General features: G+C 54.7%; 6 protein-coding genes across 6 annotated transcripts; 2 read left to right on the forward strand and 4 right to left on the reverse strand.

Annotated features, from left to right (window-relative positions):
• Positions 1 to 3826: 3826 nt before the first annotated feature.
• TRIREDRAFT_71315 (protein kinase) lies at positions 3827 to 6213 on the reverse strand (the record flags this gene model as incomplete). The annotated part of the gene is made up of 4 exons (XM_006961583.1): positions 3827 to 4230; positions 4289 to 4388; positions 4444 to 4986; positions 5104 to 6213. Coding segments are annotated over 4 exons (2157 nt in total), but the record flags the coding sequence as incomplete, so codon positions are not given.
• Positions 6214 to 10608: 4395 nt separating this feature from the next.
• On the reverse strand, positions 10609 to 12684 carry TRIREDRAFT_102700 (uncharacterized protein; the record flags this gene model as incomplete). Its single annotated transcript, XM_006961584.1, has 2 exons — positions 10609 to 11004; positions 11089 to 12684. 2 exons carry the CDS (start codon positions 12682 to 12684, stop codon positions 10609 to 10611), a joined length of 1992 nt encoding a protein of 663 aa, XP_006961646.1.
• Positions 12685 to 13508: 824 nt separating this feature from the next.
• TRIREDRAFT_73873 (uncharacterized protein) lies at positions 13509 to 15471 on the reverse strand (the record flags this gene model as incomplete). Its single annotated transcript, XM_006961585.1, has 6 exons — positions 15353 to 15471; positions 15033 to 15089; positions 14760 to 14947; positions 14589 to 14699; positions 14251 to 14521; positions 13509 to 14191 (listed from the first exon to the last, which is right to left on the reverse strand). The coding sequence occupies exons 1-6, from the start codon at positions 15372 to 15374 to the stop codon at positions 13509 to 13511; spliced, it is 1332 nt and encodes a 443-aa protein (XP_006961647.1). The 5' UTR covers positions 15375 to 15471.
• A 422-nt stretch (positions 15472 to 15893) lies between these two features.
• Positions 15894 to 16914, forward strand: TRIREDRAFT_73876 (uncharacterized protein). The gene is made up of 2 exons (XM_006961173.1): positions 15894 to 16542; positions 16628 to 16914. The coding sequence occupies exons 1-2, from the start codon at positions 15982 to 15984 to the stop codon at positions 16853 to 16855; spliced, it is 789 nt and encodes a 262-aa protein (XP_006961235.1). The 5' UTR covers positions 15894 to 15981; the 3' UTR covers positions 16856 to 16914.
• Positions 16915 to 17197: 283 nt separating this feature from the next.
• TRIREDRAFT_53402 (uncharacterized protein) lies at positions 17198 to 18660 on the reverse strand (the record flags this gene model as incomplete). Its single annotated transcript, XM_006961586.1, has 4 exons — positions 17198 to 17314; positions 17384 to 18160; positions 18329 to 18493; positions 18565 to 18660. The coding sequence occupies 4 exons, from the start codon at positions 18658 to 18660 to the stop codon at positions 17198 to 17200; spliced, it is 1155 nt and encodes a 384-aa protein (XP_006961648.1).
• Positions 18661 to 19377: 717 nt separating this feature from the next.
• On the forward strand, positions 19378 to 20285 carry TRIREDRAFT_54589 (uncharacterized protein; the record flags this gene model as incomplete). The annotated part of the gene is made up of 2 exons (XM_006961174.1): positions 19378 to 20094; positions 20157 to 20285. 2 exons carry the CDS (start codon positions 19378 to 19380, stop codon positions 20283 to 20285), a joined length of 846 nt encoding a protein of 281 aa, XP_006961236.1.
• Positions 20286 to 20508: the final 223 nt, after the last annotated feature.

Below are 20508 nucleotides of genomic sequence, written 5' to 3' on the forward strand. Positions count from 1 at the left end.
TTTTCTTCTCGGTTCGCTCTGAATAGGGTTGCACTAGTATTATTTCTTTTTTCTTTTTTTCGAGTCGAGGAACGCCTCTCGTCTGGTGAGGCTGCGATGAATGGCGGAGCTGGTGCTGGTTCGAGGCTTGGTGTTGAAGTCAATCGGTCAAGGGCAAAAACAGGCCAAGGTGACGTGGTGGCTTCCACCGAGCAGCGCCGAATGGGCAACGACAGCAGCCCGAGAGCTATAAAAAGGAAACGGGCGGGAGAAAGACGAAAGAGAGAATGCAGCCGACAAGTGGCGGGTGGAAGAAGAGAAGATGCTGGAGCCTGTATTACAAGATGATGCCGCGAGCAAGGAAAAGAAAAAAGAACAGCGTCGAGAGAAACAGGAACAGGAACCGGAAGAGGGTGGAGGCACAAGAAGCCCGGACTGGAGACGGTTGAGGTGGACTGGATGAGGTGCGAGGATTTGCGAGCTGCTCCGCTGGCTCGTGTGCTTTCGTGTGCGGGAAGTCGGGCGACCCTGGACAGCTCCAGCGAACTTTTTTTTTTTAGCGAGGAATTACCGCCCGGGGGGCGTTGAGGTGTGCAGTGCAGGCTTGGGATGAGGGCAGAGGCAGCGCAGTGCTATGTATGCTGAGAGACGGTATTAATTGGGATAGAGGGAACAACAGACGATGCAAGAAGAAGCAGAGATGCAGTTCAGTGTACACGCCGCATTGGAACGCTCAGGTCGAGGCTGAGGCTGAGGTCGAGGCTTGGTTCTACAAAGGGGGGAGAGAGTGAGAGACTCCAATTGAAAGTTGCGAGAAGTCGGCGTTGCTGCTGCTCGCGGCGATTGGCGGTGGTCAGTTTTGGGGAGTCCAGGAATCGGATGGAGGTCGCCGGTACCTGCGGGCGGAGTAACTGGCGCTGGGTGGGAAGAGGTCTGGTCGAACATGTCAGAGGTGCTGCACGTTGGCGGCGGGGTGGCTACATGTACTTTGCCGCTTCGTACCGACCGACGCAGCGACCATCGATTGAGAGCCACACGGTGCAGTTACGAACAGCTTCTCTTTGTTACCACTACGATTCAACTCTCTCAGCATCTGCTCAGATATATGACTTCCTAGAACTGTATTAAATGGGACAACTACTAAATACAGTGTTAGCAAGAGAGAGACACAGCAAAAGGAGGACAGTCTGCATCTAGAACCTACTCGGTAAGGTAGGTACTAAGTAGGCAGGTACCTGGTGGTGCGTCAGCTGTCGTCGTCGTCGTCGTGTCTCTCTGGCTGGTCTGCTCAACACAATCAGGTCACCCACCGACTTGCTTCTTCCAGCACAGCGACAATTGGCCTCAGTTCTGGTCTGGTCTGGTCTGATCTTGCAACCGCATCCTGTGTGCGTCGCCCTACCCCTGAGATGTTGCCGCATCGAGCCTAGCCACCAGCGGAAGCGCTACGAGGGGGGGGGGAAAGGATTCAAGGCTGCACACACACACAACACACACAACACACACATACGCCGTGATGGAGTGACGAGAGAGAGGACCTCGAGAGGCCATTGAAACGTGGAGAGCCAGTTCCCAGGGCCAAGGGTTTGCTCTGCCAGATACTTCGTCCCTGCTCTTGGATCGAAATGTCGACAGCTGAAGGTTGTCCATGTTGCTTCTTTGCTGTCATTTGCCGTCTGACTACCTACCTACGGCGTGAGAGCTGCTGCTATTGCTCATACTACTGTCCGCCTCATGCATCCTGCATGTAGGGAGGGCCATGGTGAGATCCAAACAAGCCAATGGCTTCTCCTCGTTGCATTCCGTCTCCTTTTGCCTCGCACATTATTAGGGGCGTCTCTCCCATCTTCCACAATATTCTTCCGTCCCTCATTCTCCCAACAACTTCTATCCGAGTGCTTTCAGCTGATTACGGAGCAATTAGCTGAGTCGAGTCCTATCCATTGGATGTGTCCTGACCTAGGTACCTACGTTACAGCAGGTACCAGCAGCACCACCAGCCCACAGACCCATTCCGCTATCGATGTGTGTCACTGCGGGCTCACCTCTCTCCACTCCCACGATTTTCGGTTGACAACCCCCTCCCGTGCCTTGGGGTTTGCTGTCCTTCGCCGAATTGTTTTTTATCATCTTTCTCGTCAAGTCACCATCCAATGTCCCGCTTGTCCCGTACTAGTATTATTGCTTGGTCTGAGTAATATCTTCACCTTGTGAAACAGCGTACCTTACAAGGTGTGAAAGCACCGACCTACCTAGGTACACGCCTACCGAGATGCAAAGACTCACCATCTCCAATACTTGATCTCAGCCAAGACCATATCAATGGACTCCCTATGGGAACTGCAATCCATGGTCCAAGCCACAGTAATTGCCATCTTGTCCGCAATCATCATCTTGAAATATGCACAAGTATTCACCAAGCACACGCAATGAATCGATCCCAGATACATCGGACCAACATGCTGTCGCACAGCAGCATTCTGTATCGACCTACATATATCCGTACCTCAGGGAACGTGCCCATGTCTCCCGCCGCCAGCTGCAAGGGACAAAAAAAAAACATGTCACAAACAAATACCTAAAGCACAGACTTCTACATGGCAAATGCTGCTCGTCTTCCGTCGCACGTACCTGTTGCTTCCTACCTACCTACCTTACCTTACCTAAGGTAACCAGAGCTTTGGAGCAAAGTACCCACACGAGGCATGTGCAAGGACTTGGGATGTTTTTCTACATCACGGACCTCGGGACAACGTCTAACTCAAGACAGTGAAATACGTCTACCACTGTAGTTTTAACTTAGCAGAAGAATTTAATGAAACCTTCCAACCCAGTAACAGCAGGTTCATGTTCCTGCACTGCAATTACTAGCCAAGAAGCCTCTCAGATCGCAACACAACCCACCTTCAACCCGCCCATCACAAGCCACGTACCTATAATACAGTAACACCTCCAAAGACTCCAACACTTCACCTCTCACCTCCCAACCACACACCAAAAATGAAATGGTCAAAAGTAAAAAGACGATCCCCAAAGGTCCAACCCACATTCTCCCGCGAGTCATCCCTCTCCGCATCGCCCCATTGGCCATCGTGTCACCTTTGACCCTCTCACCATCGACGACCTTGCCGCCCGTCCCCCGCCAATGACATCCTCCTACGTGGTCCCGACCAGTGATCTGCTATAATCACACTGAAGCAGCTTTTCTGAAACGAAACCCGGATTGGACCTCTTTTGGTAATATGTATCGCTTGGAAGTGATTAACAGCCCCTGATATGCGCATCAAGAGACGCGTTGATCCATCACTTAGATAGGTACTTACAGTAGTCATGTAGAAAGGGCCAAATCGCAGCAAAACAACAATGCCCAAGCCAAAACTTCATTACAGCACCCTTTTATTCATTCTCTATCATGTAAATGTACATCTACAAAGCGTGAAGCCGTGGTAGCCACCCCCGTCGTGAAAAAAACAGTCGTTCAGGAAGTAAACTAGTCCCCAGGACTCGTCTTTCTATCCAAGTCCCTGGAAAATCCCCGTGGGCCTCGTCTCTCGATTAAAGTCATGCAGATATCTTAAAAAAAATGGGGGACCGCGCAAACTCGCAGGCATGCGTAGAACAAGAAGTGTGTAGAGCAAAGTTCAACCAAATAGAAAAAAAGAAGAAGAAAAAACGCCAATGCACCAGAAAAGGAGAATGATTCTCAAGGCTTCACATGGCCAGCCACTGCTCGTCCAGTAATGGCACAGCAAGGGGACGCGGAGGCCATCAACATCAGAGAATTGACAAGACTCTTCTTCTCTTTTTCTCACTCATACTCGCGAATTCAGCACTGCTCCGTTTATTTCGCATTGCGCTTGAAAGCCAAGAGCTCTGCCAGGCTTGCAAGGCCGCTGCCGTGCTGGAGGAAGTCATGAGCCAAAAGCTCGTCCGCAGACGCTCGACTCTTGACGTCGACGCACAGGCAGACGGAGAGGAAGGCTTTGAGCTCCTTGCTGAGCTTCTCGGGCTTCTTGAGGCGGGGTGTTCCGTTGGTGGCGATGAGGTACAGGGCCTTCAATGGCTCCTCGTTGAGGTATGGCGGCTCAGACTCAATCATCTCAATCGCCATGATGCCCAGAGACCAGATATCGACCTTGGGGCCGTATTCTTTCTGCTTGACAACTTCCGGCGCCATCCAGTAGGGCGTTCCGACCATGGTCGCTCTCTTGGACTTGGCCTCCGTCAACTTGGCACAGAAACCGAAATCAGCTGTACAATTGTTAGCATCCATTCAAAGCCCATAACTAGGGGTGACGGAAAAGCATACTAATCTTGACGTTGCCTCGGGCATCCAGCAGAACATTGTCACTCTTGATATCACGGTGGATGATGCTCTGGGCGTGCAGGTGCTGCAAACCGCGGCAGGTCTAATGATTGTCAGCATGGCCATCAACACACAAGGCACCGATGTAGGGAGCATACCTCGTGGCAAATCGTAGCAATCTGCTCCTCGGATATTGAGGGGTTGTTATCAATGACATCGGTCAGGGCGCCTCCTTCCATGAATTCCATTACCACCCAAAGTTCAGCGTTATTGTTTCGGAGGAAGGCATCGAGGAAGTTGACAATGTTCTTGTGGCGGTTGTCCTTCATGACCATGATCTCATTGACAATCAGCTCCTTTCGGGGCTGGTGAGCGAGATCCATCTGTTTGATGGCCACCTGGGCCCGGGGACCCTGTTGGCGAAGGAACTCGCGAGCCACGCCCACGGCGGTGTCTTTGATCTTGGCAACATATACCGAGCCAGAGGCACCCTGACCGATCTTCTTCTGCTTGGAGTAGGAGAGGTTGGGGTCTTCTTTGGAAACAGCCTCCTTGAGCTTGGCCATGACCTCGTTCTCGGACATGGTGGACATGCGGACATCCTGCTTGCGCTCGGCAGGGGTCTGCTTGGGCGGTGCCGGCTCGGCCGGTTTAGGCTCGCTCTGCGCCTGGTTCTGGTTGACCTTGGAGACGTTGAGGGGCTTGACAGAGGCGGGCAGGCGGGCTTGTTGTTGTTGCTGGGCTGGCGGCTGCCTTTGCTGGGTCGCCTGGGCACCATTGGGGGCTCGCGAGCTTGGGCTCTCGTTGCGCTGCGCCACCGGAGATCTGGGCGCGGAGCTTGAGCTGGACTGGGGAACAACGGGGGGTCGTCCGGAGCCCGCAGTCGGCGGAGCGGGTGCCGGTCGCTGAGCCTTCAGACCGTTAATCTGCTGGGCGGGCTTGGGCGCCGGAGGAGCTGCCCTGGACGGGTTGAATCGGTCGGCAGCAGATGGGCCACCGGAGCCACCATAGCCACCGCCAATCTCTTGCTGAGCCATGGGCACCTTGTTCTTGGGCAGAGACGCGTTGTACTCTTCCATCTCGCGACGTTCTCGCTCCTCCGCCTCGCGCTGCCGCCTTCGCTGTTCCTCTCTGGCGGCGTCGGCCGCTGACGTGTAGGTTGGTGACGAGGTCTGCGCCTGCTGTCGCTGCTGCTGCTGCTGCTGCTGGCCGCCAGGGCTAGGACGCGCCTGGCCACTGTGGCCGTAGGGAGAGCCGGCGCTGCCAGGATGAGGCGGGCGAGGAGGTGCAACGCCAGCGCCGCCGCCACCCATGCCCATCGGCTTGTTCTGCATTGCTCCGGGCGGCACGCCGCCGCCAAACTGGTTATCATTCTGCTTGGCCAGATCGGTGGTGTAGAAGTCGAGGACTTCGAAGACGGCCTGGGGGTTGCGCTCATAATCCTCCTTGGTGATGGCAGAAGAGTTGAGCAGCTTGGACCATTCCGGCGGCAAGCCGACAAACTCTCCAGTCTGCGGGTCGAAGCCGACGTGGACGGCGTGGGCGAAGTTGGTCGGGTTGCTCACGCCGCCCATGCCAGGGCAGGCGCCGTATATGATGTCGATCCACTCGTACAGGTCGTCCTCGGTCTTGACCTTGATGTGAAGCGCCTTGTTGTTCTGGCCGTCATCGTCACCAGGGCTGTTGGACGAGCCGTCCGCTCTTCGCTTGATCTCGAAGATGGTGCCTGCCGCCTCGACTCTGCCGACGTTGACAACGTCCTTGAGGAAGAGGGTGTAGGCCACCTTGCCGCCCTCTGTCTTGTGGAAGTCGATGGACTCCTTTCGGAGGATCAAGTACTTGTTCTTCCAAGGTTGGAAAAGGTTCTTGTTTTCCTTGATCGATGCCCATCCCTCCTTCCTGACAGCGACGCCGCCCATTCCGTCCATGTTGTTCGTCTGCTGGCGAGCAATGGGGAGAGAGATTGTAGAGCCCGTGTATGTAGACGTCGCGGTGCTGCGGATTGGAGAGATGGCCATGTTGGCCATGCTTCCCGGAAGATTAGGGTTAGGAGTCAAGTTGAGACGCGGTCTGTCGGGAGGCTGGGGGGCAGGGCCGGGGTTCATGAACTGGTTGGCCGAATAAACACTAATGGCAGGTATGAAATCAGCATAAAGTGTATCGTCGACGGCATGTGTGGACTTGACATTGAGTGCTGCTCAGCAACAGGACAGGCGAGGAGGGCGAGGGCGAGGGCAGATGGGGGGGGTCCCGTGTCGAAAAGGGTCAAATTGTAGATTATACTTATGAAGGGGCTGCTTTGACTCGAGCGACAGGGTCCTCCTGGGGGGGGAGACCGCCTCGCGCAAGAAGCACACCCATCCACAAGCATCTGGCGGTATAGAAGCTCTGGCACCCAACCCCAGCAGTTATTGGGTCGTCATGAGGGGCGGACAGCAGACGTGGGACAAGTAGCCTCTGCCGACTCCCATCTCGCTGGCCATGGCCCTGGACCGACCCAGCGTGCTTATGGAGAACGGAGTCGTGCCCGTGACGCTGCAAAGTGATGTGCGCGAAAGTGACAACGTACCTGTGCTGAGCCATGCTGAATTATATAAAAGACGAAAAAACGCAGCGGAGAATCGCTCTGGGTATCCTGTTTAATGTTGTCCTTGTCTAAGTCGCTTGTGCGCTTTCCATGCAAGCAGTACGGTATGAGTGTTATGAAAGGAAGAAGACGGAAGAAAACACAGCCTCGCCCCTGGTCTGGTCGGCAGAACTGCGAAAGTGTAATATCGAGAATTATGCGATGAATTGGGGCCGCTTTGCTCTGGATGTTCTCGCTGAAGGCGGAGGGGCGGGTAGGAGAGGAGAGATGGAAGTGAGCGTCAAGTGAGGCACAAGTCAAGAGACGAGGCGGCACTCAGATCAGATGCGCGCAAGAATCGCACAATGACGGTCGGTGGGGATTATCGCGCGCGTGCAGGACGCAGCTCAAGGCCTCTTTTGTCAGGGACCAGCTTCCCAGGGGGGGCCAGGCGGGAATAGGTAGGGAAGCGCAGGCGAGAATCGGGGCGCTGGTGGCGTTATGGGGAACTGAACCGGAGTCTCTTCTTCTGTTCCTGATTCTGTCTGTTCCCGTTTTCCTCTAATACCGCTTTGACGCAGACGAGGCTCCTGTCAAAAAAACAAACGCAGAGAAGGGGGGAAAAAAGGAAGGGGGGGGAAGAAGCGAGACCGCACGGCGAGAGAAGCGAGGACGGGGTGGGAAGAAGGAGATTTGAGGCGACACGAACAGCTGGGGTCTCTTTGGCTGAGGCGTGCTGCTCGGGGCTCGACCACTCAGGAACGAGGCCTATAGGCAGGTACTTGCTGTGTTTGCGCGCTACCGGTGCCGCTACAGCGCCCTGGCCCAACCTTGGGGCTGACCTCGGGCCTGTGGCTCCTCGACGGACGGCGGCTGCGGCTGCTGCTAACCTGCAGCTGGCGCCTGTAGAGGTACTCGTACGAGTACAAGTACATCCATGCTCCTACCGGCCGGGACCATTGACAACCTCGATCTCCATGCAGCCACGTACCGTGACTACCTCTACTGACTACATTATGCGTCAGGGTCAAGGCTTTGCTGAAGCAATACATGTACCAACACCTACTACGAGTACGGCCCGTGAGTGCGACGAGGAATCTAGGCACTCGCAAAGCCAACAACCACACGGCGAGCGTCCCAGTACCGGCGCATGTACAGTACGAGTACAATGCATCACCCGGTCCTGGTGAGGACATGGAGAAACAGCACCAGTGTGGGGAAGGTCGCGACGAGGCCCAGCGCGGAAGGCCGCACCCGCCACAGCACACAGAGGTCGAGAAAGTGGGCAAGTGGGTTGGTGGACTGAGTAGTAGGTACATGTACCTGGTAGTAGTGGACGAAGAGGTGGGGCCATTGCCAAGCAAATGGAACCAGAGCAGCTGCTGCAGTGTGGATTCAATTGCCGCCACCAGTCGAGGTGAGGCGCGAGGAACGGCGACAGAAACCCCTGAGGGTTCCATTGGTTTTTGGGTGCAGGTGGTGGTGTGCCCGTTTTAGGGGGCTTGCTCAGAAGGGGCTTCCAGGGGCTGGACGTGCTAAGCTGCTGCAGTTAGTCGGGAATGTGCGGCTGCAAGCACCCGACCTCAGAGGTTCTTGTACGGGCTACCTTAGGTAGGTACTTTCATTATAACAGCCGCTAGGCCCTAACGCGGTGCTGTCGCCCGGACCAGGTCTCTCACCTGAAATCACTCCATGTTACAGAAAACGCAGCCGGAGCGGGACACAAAGGACCGGCCAATTTGAGAGGGAAGGGGGGACATGGCCTCGAGTTGGTGATGACAGGAGCATCTGCCAGTGATTGCAGACTTGGATGGCCAAAGGGCCAGTGCTCAATGATCCTACCAAATCCCAAATCCCAAGCATTGATGACAAGACATTAGCTTGAAATGTGCCTGTGCCTGTGCCTATGCCTATGCTTGCGCCTGTACCCGTCAAAGCTCGTTTGCTTCATCCGGCTCATCGCCTAGGTAGTCCAGCAATCTCCCCGTCTGGACTAGGCATGTACAAGTAAACACAGACCAATCATCCAGGGACCAAATGCATTGGGATGGCGATACAAACTGGATGCCCACTGCCGACTACTACTACTACTGGCACATGCCTCGTATCACACCAACACCGGGGGCGTTGCAGATGCCAATAGAATGCCTGGCAAACGCTTTCCAACGGCGGCTCCCCCTCCGTCACGGATGCCTGCATCTCTCCTGGAAAGGCATGCATTTTGATGTGTCTCCAAACCCCCCCATCTCCATCCAAACTTGATCCTGTGTTTCAAAAACCCCGCCGCAAAGGAGAAAGATCCGCCATCAACACGGGAACTTTGATGTCTATTCCAAACTTCACCTGTCAATCCTTCTCCAATACATTTCCCAATTTGTGATGATCCAGGTACTCGTACATCACACCTAATGCCTTACCTACCTACCGTATTTTGCCGTCGGAAAAGTACATACACACGCGCATACCAAAGCTCAATATGGTATGAGATAACGCGCCTTGAAACTCACTTCGAAGGAATATATACATAAGATATCTTTGCCTCGAACCTACTACTTCTTGCCCCCACATGCACCCTGTCAGCCCGGAGCAGCTCATCCTCCTCATCCAATGTTTCATGCGAACGCAGTGTGACTGCTATTAACAGACAACCCAGGTGGGCTCGGTTTTCTGACAAAATACGCACATGCCTTTGGACGCAAAGGAAACAATAATTCTCCTCCTGTGACGTAAATGAGAAACAAACAACCTGTTGCCTCAGGTTCTTTCGAATTGTCACCTTTTCTCCTCAGCCATTCATCCCATTCATCTTGATATTCACTGGCAAATCATGTCCAAACAGAATAGACAGGGGAGGGTGGTAATCAAAGAAAGGGGGGAAACCCAACCCAACGAGTCAGCAGCCGGCTCCAATATCTAACCCTTTTTCTTCTTCTCCAGAATTTCAATGCGACCAATGTCATGAATGCAAGAAAAAATAAACCCACGCCAGGGACGACCCGTCTCGCATCCAGTATCGTTTCATGGCATCCACTCACTCTTTGTGATGCTCGTAGCAACTAAAATCGCGGGATAGAGTGCTACACAGACATGCATACAAGGCAAAGGCAGAGATGCACAGGTAAAGAGATTCGACAACAGGCTCGAGAGGCTACTGGAGATAGAAGAGGGGTCAAAGGAGAAGAGTAAGAAGCAAAGTGTAACATCGCTCTCTCATTGTTACTCGGTTTGCGTGCATGCGTCGGGTTACGCGCGCGCAAAGTGAAGAAAACGTCAAACGCACCTTACATACTACAATAGTATCTAGGTACCTTATGCAGGTATCTGATGAGACACGTGAAAAGGCCGAGGAGGAATCAAGAAGCAAACACTCACGGCGGTCGTTTGCCAGAGCGTTTGGAGCGGCAAGGATCCCTCGTCGCCCTTTCATCGCACGGATACTGTCTGGCCTTGCCCAAGTCCGAATCGATATCGCGAGACGTCAGTGTAAAGTACTGACCTAGATACTGCATCGTGCGATTTACAGGGTAAGGTAGGTAGATTGTAGGTAGTTCACATTCGTTACGCAAGACTGCCCTTGTCATCGCTATCGAGACGTCGCCCGCAAACTACATGTACCTTAGTACTTGTTCCATTTCTTTTCTACTTCTAGAATCTTTCCGTCTGAAGCATTCAAATCTTTCTGAACATCATGTAATCAACTCTTGGCCGAGGCATCTTTTTCTTCACCTCAAACCATTCCCATCACAGCCGATCCTATCTATCGAACGGCAACATCAATCTCCTGCCCCTGGAACTTGGGGAGCTCCGTCTCAATCTGCGCCCAAGTCTTGCTTCCGTCCACGAGCGCTCTGATGGCATCCAGAATCTTGTCCTCCTCAGCTCGGACCTGGGTGGTCGAGTCACGGTCTCTCAGCGTGAGGGTGCCGTCCTGGAGGGTCTGGAAGTCGACAGTGATGCCGAGGGGAGTGCCGAGCTCGTCGTTTCGGCTGTATCGCTTGCCGATACTGGCGGAGGAGTCGTCTACGCGGCTGGACACGCCGAGGCTTCGCAGCTTCTGAGACAGCTTCCTAACCGTGGGCTTGAACTGCGGGTTGGACGACAGAGGCACCAGGAGAACCTTGGTCGGGGCCACGGGAGGGGGGAAAGACAGCACCTGCAGAGGAAACGAGTTAGTGAATGAATCAGACAGGTTATCTAGGCGAGAGAAAAAGAGATATGAGGGACAATGGTCACGTACACCACGGGCTTCATCACCACCCTCGCTGGCTCGGGTCCAGAAGTTGTGCTCGATGAGAGAGTACAGAATGCGGCCGATACCAAACGACGGCTCAATGACGTTGGGCGTGTATTCACGGGTGTTCTCAACCCGCTTGCGGAACTCAATCGCGACCGTGTCCTTGTCAATGACGGCCTTGCCATCGGCAACACCCTCCACATCCAAGGTGATCTTGCCAGTCTCAGCCAGCTCCTTGGCCAGCTTCTCGCGCTGCTCCTGTGTAGTAGCCTCCAGGGCCGTCTCCACCGTCTTGGCGTCCTTCTTGAATAGGGGTCCAAACTTCTTCTTCTGGATGTCGATCTGCCACTCCTCAATGACTCTGGGCTCGTCGAGCCGCTCACGAACAATCAGAGGAGCGCCAGTCTTCTTGGCGTGGACCGACAGGTCGTAGGCGCTGCGGTCCGCACAGCCAACGCACTCCACCCAGCCAGAGGAGGTCAGCAGCTCGGCGTCCCAGCAGTCGCAAGCGTAGTGGGCCATCTCGTTGGCCATGTGCTGTCGGAAACGCATCTTGGACAGGTCAACACCAATCTTCTCCATGAAGAGGTGGATGCGGGCCAGGAAGTAGCCGAGGGTCTCGTTGTCGACGACGCCGTCCTTGACGGCCTGGCCAATGGTCATCTTCTTCGTTTCCGTCTTTCCGGACAGCTGGACGTGGCGGTCCAGCAGGACGAGCTCGACGTGCTCAACCTCGTGGAAGCGGTGGTGCTTCTTGCCGCCCTCGGGGTCGACAAAGTGCTCAATCTCGGCCATGAGGAACTCTCGCACACGCAAGAGACCGGCACGAGGGGAGATTTCGTTTCGGTATGACTTTCCGATAGAGGCCGAGGCAAAGGGCATCTGGGACTGGTTGAACTCGAGGAGCTTGGCAAAGTTGAGGAACTGGCCCTGAGCAGTCTCGGGACGCAGGTAGCCGGGGAGGTTGCTGCTGGGGCCGATGGACGTCTGGAACATGAGGTTGAAAGCCACGGGGTCCGAGGGCAGCACGCCAGTCTCGGGGTTCTTGAGGTCGTACTTCTTGATGAGCTCGCCGAGTTCCGGGCCGTCGTAGTTGTCGATCTTGGCAAGCACCTCCTCGTACTCCTGGACGACGGCATCGTCGAGCTTGACGGCGGCGGCCGACTTGGCCTTCTTCTTCTTCTTGGGGTCGACCTCCTTCTCCTCCACCTTCTGGCCGCGGGCCTCCTTGTCACCCTTGAGGCGAGCCTCGAGAATGGCCTCGACGAAGTGGTCGGCTCGCAGGATCTCGCCGTTCTTGGGGTCCTTGCACATCCAGTCGGCGAACTTGTCGACGTGGCCACTGGTCTTGAGGACGTCGTGGGGGGTCAGGGCCGTGCAGTCCACCTCGAGCATGTCCTCCTCGAGGACGAAGTGCTTCCGCCACAGGTCGACGATGTTGGCCTGCAGGGCGCATCCCGGCGGGCCGTAGTCGTAGAGACCGCCAACACCGCCGTAGATCTCGAACGAGGGCGTGTAGAACATGCGCCGCCGGAGCATGGCGTCGAGCACCACCTTGTCGAGGGGCTGGCCCTTGAGCGTCGTCGCGGACGAGGACATGGCGCCGGTCTTGGGGGGGTTCTGCGGCTTGGAGAGCTGGAACGCGCAGAGCGTGGAAGAGACTGACAGGTTGCGACGGCGCAGCGCTGCAGCAGGTCGGAATCGGGTTGCGCGCGGGACAGATGCGAGTCTCTGGCGGGCGAGAGTTGCTGAAGACGAGAGCAGCAGCTGGATTGGCTTCATCCACCCGAGAGCTGGGGCGAGGATTGTGAGAAGAAGAAGAAGAGAGGCTGCGAGTCGTGCAAAAATATGGACTCGAACCGCACTTCTTCTATTTTTTTCTTGTCTTGCCTCTGGCACGGAATGGTTCAAGGTGATGATGGTGGGGTTGAAGCCAGATGGAGGGGAAGAGGCGCAAAAGTTTGTGCGTGTGACTCCAACGGTCGAGGCCCACCGGGATTCAACCAGCAGCAAGCCCGAGAGATCTTGCAGTGGCCGATTGACTCTTTTTCAGCCCCCCCGGCTTCGGCTGCCCTCCGCTGGAAGCACGCTAAATAACAACAGCGGTTGATGTTAATACAGCAGTAGGCTTACTTTGATATCAGACTTCTTGTAAAGGGAATGCTCAAGACGATGTATTACTCATCTCTCATATCATTGCTTCCACTAAGCCAATATGTGAGGATGGCCGGTAGTGACTCAACTTGGAAATGCAACCATCGTGCAGCCAATGACCAAGCCGAGGCAAAACACGACCTGTCAAGGTGAACATCAAACTGCCATTTTACCCAGAAACCAAGAGGCTAAATTCCATTCTTTTATACGCTTGACCAAGTCAGACGTCAAATCTATCGCAGGCTTCATCCAATTCCCCCTCTTTCTCTCTACACGGCAGGCGAGCGCAACTCCCTCGTCGGCGTTGCAGTGCCGCTCTCACCCCGGAACAGACCAATGTGTGACCTGTGTGCAACATACTCGCTATCCGCATAGCCCAGAATGCCTCTAATCTCGGTGCTCTGATGGCCCATGATCCTCGCGATTTCAGGCGCAGCGTAGTTGACGAGGGCTCGCCCAACCTCCATACCCAAGCCCTCCCAGCGCTTTCCATCCGGTCCAGGAGACGAGCGCCGGTTGACGACGACCAGCCGGACGACTTCTTGCTGGGCAAAGTTTCCCTCGACGTCAACTACGCCGACTGGAAGCAGGCCGGCCTTGGTAAGGAGGGCCTTGTGGGCGCCTTCGTCAATGTACAGCGTGCCGTGCGGGTTCGGGGTATGGAGGAGCCAAAAGTGGCGGTCCCGGATTGGGTCGCTTGAAGCCAGAAATCGTGTGTGCAATGGCGGCGCCGGCCTCGTGTCCGCAGGTTCCGACGAAGCCATGAGGTTCAAGGCAATGGATGATGATGATTTCGTAGGCTGATGATGGAGGTAGCGAACGATGCTCAGGACGTTGCCAGGGTTCGACGACCTGGTGATGATTGTCGTCACGCCCGCCGACGTCCCGAGTCTTGCGGCAATGATCTTGGTGCTCATGCCGCCTGTACCTAGGGCTGATCCGGCGCTCGAGACTGTTTTGACCGTTAGCAATTGTAAATCAGAAGAATAAAGTGTCGAGAGCTCAACGTACCATCTGCCTCGAGGGCCGAAATATCCTCCACGATTTCAATGGGCTTAGCATCGGGGTTGCTTCTTGGGTTCTTGTCGTACAAGCAGTCGACATCCGTCATGAGGAACAAGAGATCGGCATGTATCATGGCCGCCGTGATCGCTGAAAGGGTATCGTTATCGCCAAACTTGATTTCGGAAACTGCAAGGGTATCGTTTTCGTTGACAATGGGGATGACTCCCATGTCCAACAACTCGTTGACTGTGCTTTGAGCATTGAGATAGCGTGTTCGCTAAACGAAGTAGAGGTCAGCTCGAAGACATTCATCTCCACCACAAGGGCAGTGGATTGTATCATACATCCGCAATGTCATTTCGTGTGAGCAGAATCTGGGCCACTGGCTGGGCCATATGGGCAAACAAGCTGTCCCAGAGACTGATAAGCCGACACTGGCCGATTGCTGCTAATGCCTTTGAGCATGTTAGAGGGAAACGAGTCCAATTCGTTGCATTGGGAGTAAGGAGCCGTACCTGTAATTGGGCCAGATGCTTGGGACGCTTTGCTACATCCATGCGTCGAAGACCGACTCCAATGGCACCAGAGGAGACAATGACCACTCTATGGCCATCTTTCCTCAGTTTGACCGCCGTGTCGACAATCAGGGTGAGGATTGGAAGAAGAGGTTCATGAGTGTTTTCGTCGACAATTGAACTCGTGCCTTTTGTTCACGAGTCCGTCAGAGTACTGCCCCCATCCTTCAATGACCTCTGGTCCACCTCCAGGCATTCATTCATTGTACTCACCCAGCTTGATGACAACCGTCAGCGGCTTTGGCCTCCTCATGGCCGATACGCCGTCGTCTTGGTGATATGAATGTTAGTGGGATGAGCTGCGGAGAGCTGCAATACCAAAGACAACACGTCGCGAGCAGCAACCAGAATGAGTTCAGAAAACCAACAAGAAACAAAATGCAGTATGGACACCGAAGAGAAGCAAGACAAGAATCAAGGAGCGCGTTGCAAGTCACCCAAAACGCGGCTCGGCGTCCCGGGGGGCATCAAAGCACTGAGACACCATGGATCGATCGACATAGATATAGTAGTATGGACAAGGCCGTGCTTACTCTGAGTAATATCTTCAGACATTTCTGCCAAACCTGTTTCTCTCCCCCCTTGTCGCAGAACCTGTGCTGTAACCTCGTAAACGCAGTTGGTGCAATGGAATGAAGCAATGAAGATGTTGATCGATCAGTTCATCGCCTTTTGGGGAGAATGATGGCTTGACAGTGACATGCGGAAGATGGCCGATGAAATTCAGTAGTAGTCGCCGAGATCGCGGTCTCCCCCCTTGGAGTTTCTTCCAATGAAAGTGCTCGGAATCGAACAAGGTACTGAGGTACGATACCTCTTTGTGCTCTTAGCAGTACCAGGTAGGTACAGTACCGGTAAGCTTGCGATAAGATAAGGCATCAGGTCGGGCTCCGCAAAAGAGAGAAAAAGCGTTCTCACCGCCCTGCGCTTTCTGTCAATCCCCGTCGGCAGAATCCTGGACGACAACAGAGAGACTTTGGGATGAGGTGAGGCAACACCATCACATCATCCACCAGCCGCATGAGAAATTGCTCTCCTTGTCTCATCCATCAGTCTCACTAACTTATCTATTTCGAGATCAATTACACACTAAACCCTTGCAGCGCCAATCTCAACCTCAGCTCCAGATACACACTCTCTTCCCCCTCCCTCCTCCACAGCAATGGCACAAGACGCATCACCAACCGCCCCAGCTCCGGCTCCGGCTGCATCCGCCTCCACCGCATCCCCCGCCCCCAAAGAAGTCGTCAACGATCCCTCCCGAACCGGCTTCGACCCGCAGATGAAGTGGTGGATGAACTACTTCCGCATCCTCTCCGGCCAGATGACCCCCGAGGGCCAGTTCCACTACCGCGAGTGGCGCTACAAGGTCCACGAGCAGCGCGACTGCAAGCGCTGCGAGGACTACCGCGACTGGCTCTTCACCTACTCCCCCGTCGTCCGCTTCCTCTCCGGCAAGATTCAGGACCTCAACGGCAAGCTCGACGCCTCCAACGTCCTCTGCCGCAGGTGTCCCGCCCGCCTCGAGGACGACGGCCAGGTCCATCGCCAGTCCGGCGGCTTCAGTCCCAACCACGGCATCTTGATCTGTGCGAATGAGATCCGGGACCGGAAGCACTTGGAGGATACGCTGGCGCATGAGATGGTGCATGCGTGGGATCATCTGAGGTGGAAGGTCGATTGGACGGGCGATAAGGACTTGAAGCATGCAGCATGCACAGAGGTCAGTAATACTTGCTTTGCTGGCGGACGTGCTCATGAAACGTCCATCTTTCGGTACCAAAGATTGACAATTCTTGACACCACAGATTCGTGCATCGATGCTCAGCGGAGAGTGCCGTTGGAGCAGAGAAGCCTTCACCCGCGGCCACTGGTCTCTTACCCAGCAGTTCCAAAACTGCGTTCGGTCGAGGGCCATTCGATCAGTCATGGCTCGACCGAGATGCAAAGACGACGTGCAAGCGACAAAAGTGGTTAACGAAGTCTGGGACTCGTGCTTCTCCGACACAAGACCGTTTGACGAGGTGTACAGGTAAAAATCCGAATGCTTTGTATTTGTAGACCCTATGATGTACGATAAAACCGCCTGGCACAAGCGCAGCTCTGCGTGACACTCAGCTTGTATGTAACTTGCAATGTAATTAAAAGATACCCCAAAACGAAAAGACTAATTCGACTGACTCGCTGTGTTTCCCGCCCTGTAAAGACCCAGAAAGAAGTAAAAAGATAAACGGATAGGAAACTCCGTCGACTCCTCGTGATTATCCCATATCAATCTCACAAACCCAACTCCAGAGACCGTTCAACTCTCTCACAAGATTTCCAAACTCAGCAATCGGAGACGTAAAACAGATCGAGAGTATGTGTCAAGTCGCAGATTAGGAGTGCTTCTCGCGGTTGGTAGCTCGCTCCCCTTTGACGCAGTGCTTGATAATCCAAGGATGGCGCTGGACCTCGTCAAGAGGAATTCGATTCTCGGGGTCAAGGACCAAGAGCTATTTTGACATATTAGCTGGCTGAATACTTTGTTTAAATTCTTAGAGGGGACAATCGGGACAACTCACTCTTGAGATGAGATCAGCAGCCTCGGGGCTGACAAACTTGGGAATTTGCATGTCCGCACGGGCAATTCTCCGCTGCGTCATGACAGGCGTATCTTCAAAGGGAGCCTCGCCGACAAGGAACTCGTATGTCAACACTCCCAAGCTCCACAGGTCGACCTTTTCGTTGTAGTAGTTGTCCGAAGAGCCGGGCTTGATCATCTCCGGGGGCAGGTAATCGAGGGTACCGCACAGCGTCTTGCGCCTGCTGTTGGGGGCGTGCACGCTCCAGCCAAAGTCGGAGATTTTGATTTCCCCGTGGATGCCCACCAGGATGTTCTCGGGCTTGATGTCGCGGTGGATGACGTGCTTCCGGTGAAGGTACTGCAGCGCAGAGGCCATCTGGGCGACGTACTGAGCCGCTTTCCACTCGGGGAACTTGGTCTCCTTGCGCAAGTGCTTGTAGAGCTCGCCCTTTCCGGCATATTCGAGGATCAGGAAGACGCGTTTGCTGTCGTGGAAGTGGCCGTAGAGCTGGAGGATGTTGGGATGTCGCAGGTTGCTCTGGATCTCGATTTCGCGGCGGACTTGCTTTTCGACACCGCCTCCGGCCTGCAGCTCGCTCTTGTGCAACACCTTGAGGGCGCAGATAAAGCCGCTGGTGCGCTCCTTGGCGAGGTAGACGCGGCCGAACTTGCCCTTGCCCAGTGGTCGTCCGATCTCGAACATGCCGAGATGGAACTGCTTGGGTGCGGCGGGCTGCTCGGTAAGGGCTGGTTTGGCCTCTTCGACATCCTTTTCCTTTTGCTTCTGCCTCTCCCTTTCTTTCTCCTTTTCTCTTTCCCTCATCTCCCTTTCTCGCTCACGCTCCCTCTCTCTGTCTCTCTGTCTCTCTGTGTCTCTCTCCCTCTCCCTCTCCCGCTCCCTCTCCTTTCTTGCCTCCCTTTCTTTCTCCTTATCCTCGTGAACTCGCGACGAGGCAGAAGCGAGAGCCTTCCTGGCGGGCGAGGCAGGGTTGATGGGTCTTCTCGGTGCTGGTGCCGAGGAATAAGTGGCAGATGAGACTGCGTTGGTCTGCGACTGAAGCGCTACCTTGTAGACGTTTGCCCGAGCAGCACTCGACGCTGAGGTCACCTAAAGCCGGACATTAATATTGAACCCCCACCCAAGGAGTAGATGCAGTCCGTGTAGAGGCGCTGCCGTACCTTGGTTTTGGAGTACAGCTTGGTGCCCTCGCCGAGGTCGTTTTCGTCCTGGACGGACATGGTCTCCAGCCGCGTCTCCAGCGTGCGGACAGACATTTTGCTTGGTCTGCTGCTTGAGTGACGGGCTATGCGATAGCAATGTTGTGCAATGGAGCAGCGTCGGCAAAGTGTGTGTGAGCGCTGGATGTTCGCAGGTATGTGCGTGTAAGTGACGAGTGAGTGTGAGTGTGTCTGCGGGATGGCTTCCTCTCTTGCGGTTGAGACGGGGGTTAAATGCCTTATATACCTGATGACTGTTGGTCGGGGCTTCTGGTTGCCAGGGCAACGGGCGGTTAAGGCGAAGTACATGTAAGCCACCATGCCCTTTGCGTGGCTTAGCTAATGCCAGATGCAGATCCTTGGCGCCAATTGAGCATGAGAGTTCAACCACAAACTCCAAAAAGCATCTCTACACATGAGAACCAAATGTTTAAGAAAAAACACAAATTCAGCCACTGCAGAAACTTATTCTACTTCTGGTCTGTTGACAGCTTCATATTCAATCATTCACTTGCCGCTTCCGGTTCGCTGTAAAGCCAATCTCGGAGGTCTTAGTTGTTCCTCCAACTCCCCACTAAAAGAGGTAGCGCCTCATAACTCCAACTTACAAGCAAGCAACCAACTTATTGCCATCTCGAACCTACACCATCAATCAGCCTTCAAACACCACCGCCAAACTCAAGTGGAAAGCTGTCCACCAGCTTCCACCACCACCACATCCACCACCACCACCACCACCACCACAACAACAACAACAACAACAACCCACCCATCATGAACCACGCAACGCCCCCCAACGAGCCCTTCTCCTCGCCCTCCGACCTCGCCCTCGCCGCAGCCACAACCTCCCACACGCAGAACCGCTTCCGCATCTCGACCCGCAAGCTCCCCATTTCCAAGTCGGCCGCCATCGACGCCCTCGAGAAGAAGCTCGGCATCCCCGTCCCCGAGATGATCTTTGGCGACAACCTCGTCTCCATCACGCACACGCCCTCCAACTGGACCCTCAGCTTCAACACCCAAGACGCCCTCGACGCCGTCGACAAGACGGACAAGCACATGCTGCGCGTCGCCTACGCCCGCGACTGGGAGAGCACAAGAGAGGAGACGACGCAGAACATCAAGGAGGTGGTCAAGCCCTACGACTGGAGCTACTCGACGGCGTACGCCGGCTCCGTCGCGGACGGAGGCGCCGCGTTTGCGCCCACGGAAAAGCAGATCCCGATTGAGCTCCTCAAGCGGCGCGACCCGATCCTCTTCTTCGACGAGGTCGTGCTGTACGAGAGCGAGCTGGACGATAACGGGATTTCGCTGTATAGCGCAAAGCTGAGGGTCCACGAAAAGCGCATGTTGTTACTGTGCAGGCTGTTTATGCGCCTGGACAATGTCCTGGTCCGGTTGCGGGATACGAGGATATACGTTGACTTTGAGACGGACGAGGTGCTGCGCGAGTACACATCAAAGGAGGCCAGCTTCAACCACGTCAAGAATGTGAGTGTTTGCATGGTGATCCTCGATTGTTTACCCACATACTGATCACTTTCTGATGATAGGCGCTGAGGAGAACCGGGCGGCTACCGGATGATGTAACCGTCGCTCTACGGGATCCCAATGCCTTGGATCCATTCTTGAACGTTGTCGAGCACAGGATAGAAGCGGTATCGCTGGCAGGGCAGCAGTAATCGGATCGGTGCGGCTAGCAAAAGGAAAAGGCGAATGAGAAAAGGCAGTGGTGATTTAGTCCAAATGTAAAAAAAAGGCGCGAGGGAGCATCGCATATATGAGGCATGAAGGCGTTCTGGAATTGGGCTACGAACCCTAGGATATATTCTCAACTTTTGATTCAGTTTCTGTCTTAAGATAAAAGGGAGCATAGAGGCTACCCAGCAGCTCTCCTTCTAAAAA

Source organism: Trichoderma reesei (assembly GCF_000167675.1).
Source record: "Trichoderma reesei QM6a unplaced genomic scaffold TRIREscaffold_1, whole genome shotgun sequence".
In the NCBI taxonomy this organism is placed as follows: domain Eukaryota; kingdom Fungi; phylum Ascomycota; class Sordariomycetes; order Hypocreales; family Hypocreaceae; genus Trichoderma; species Trichoderma reesei.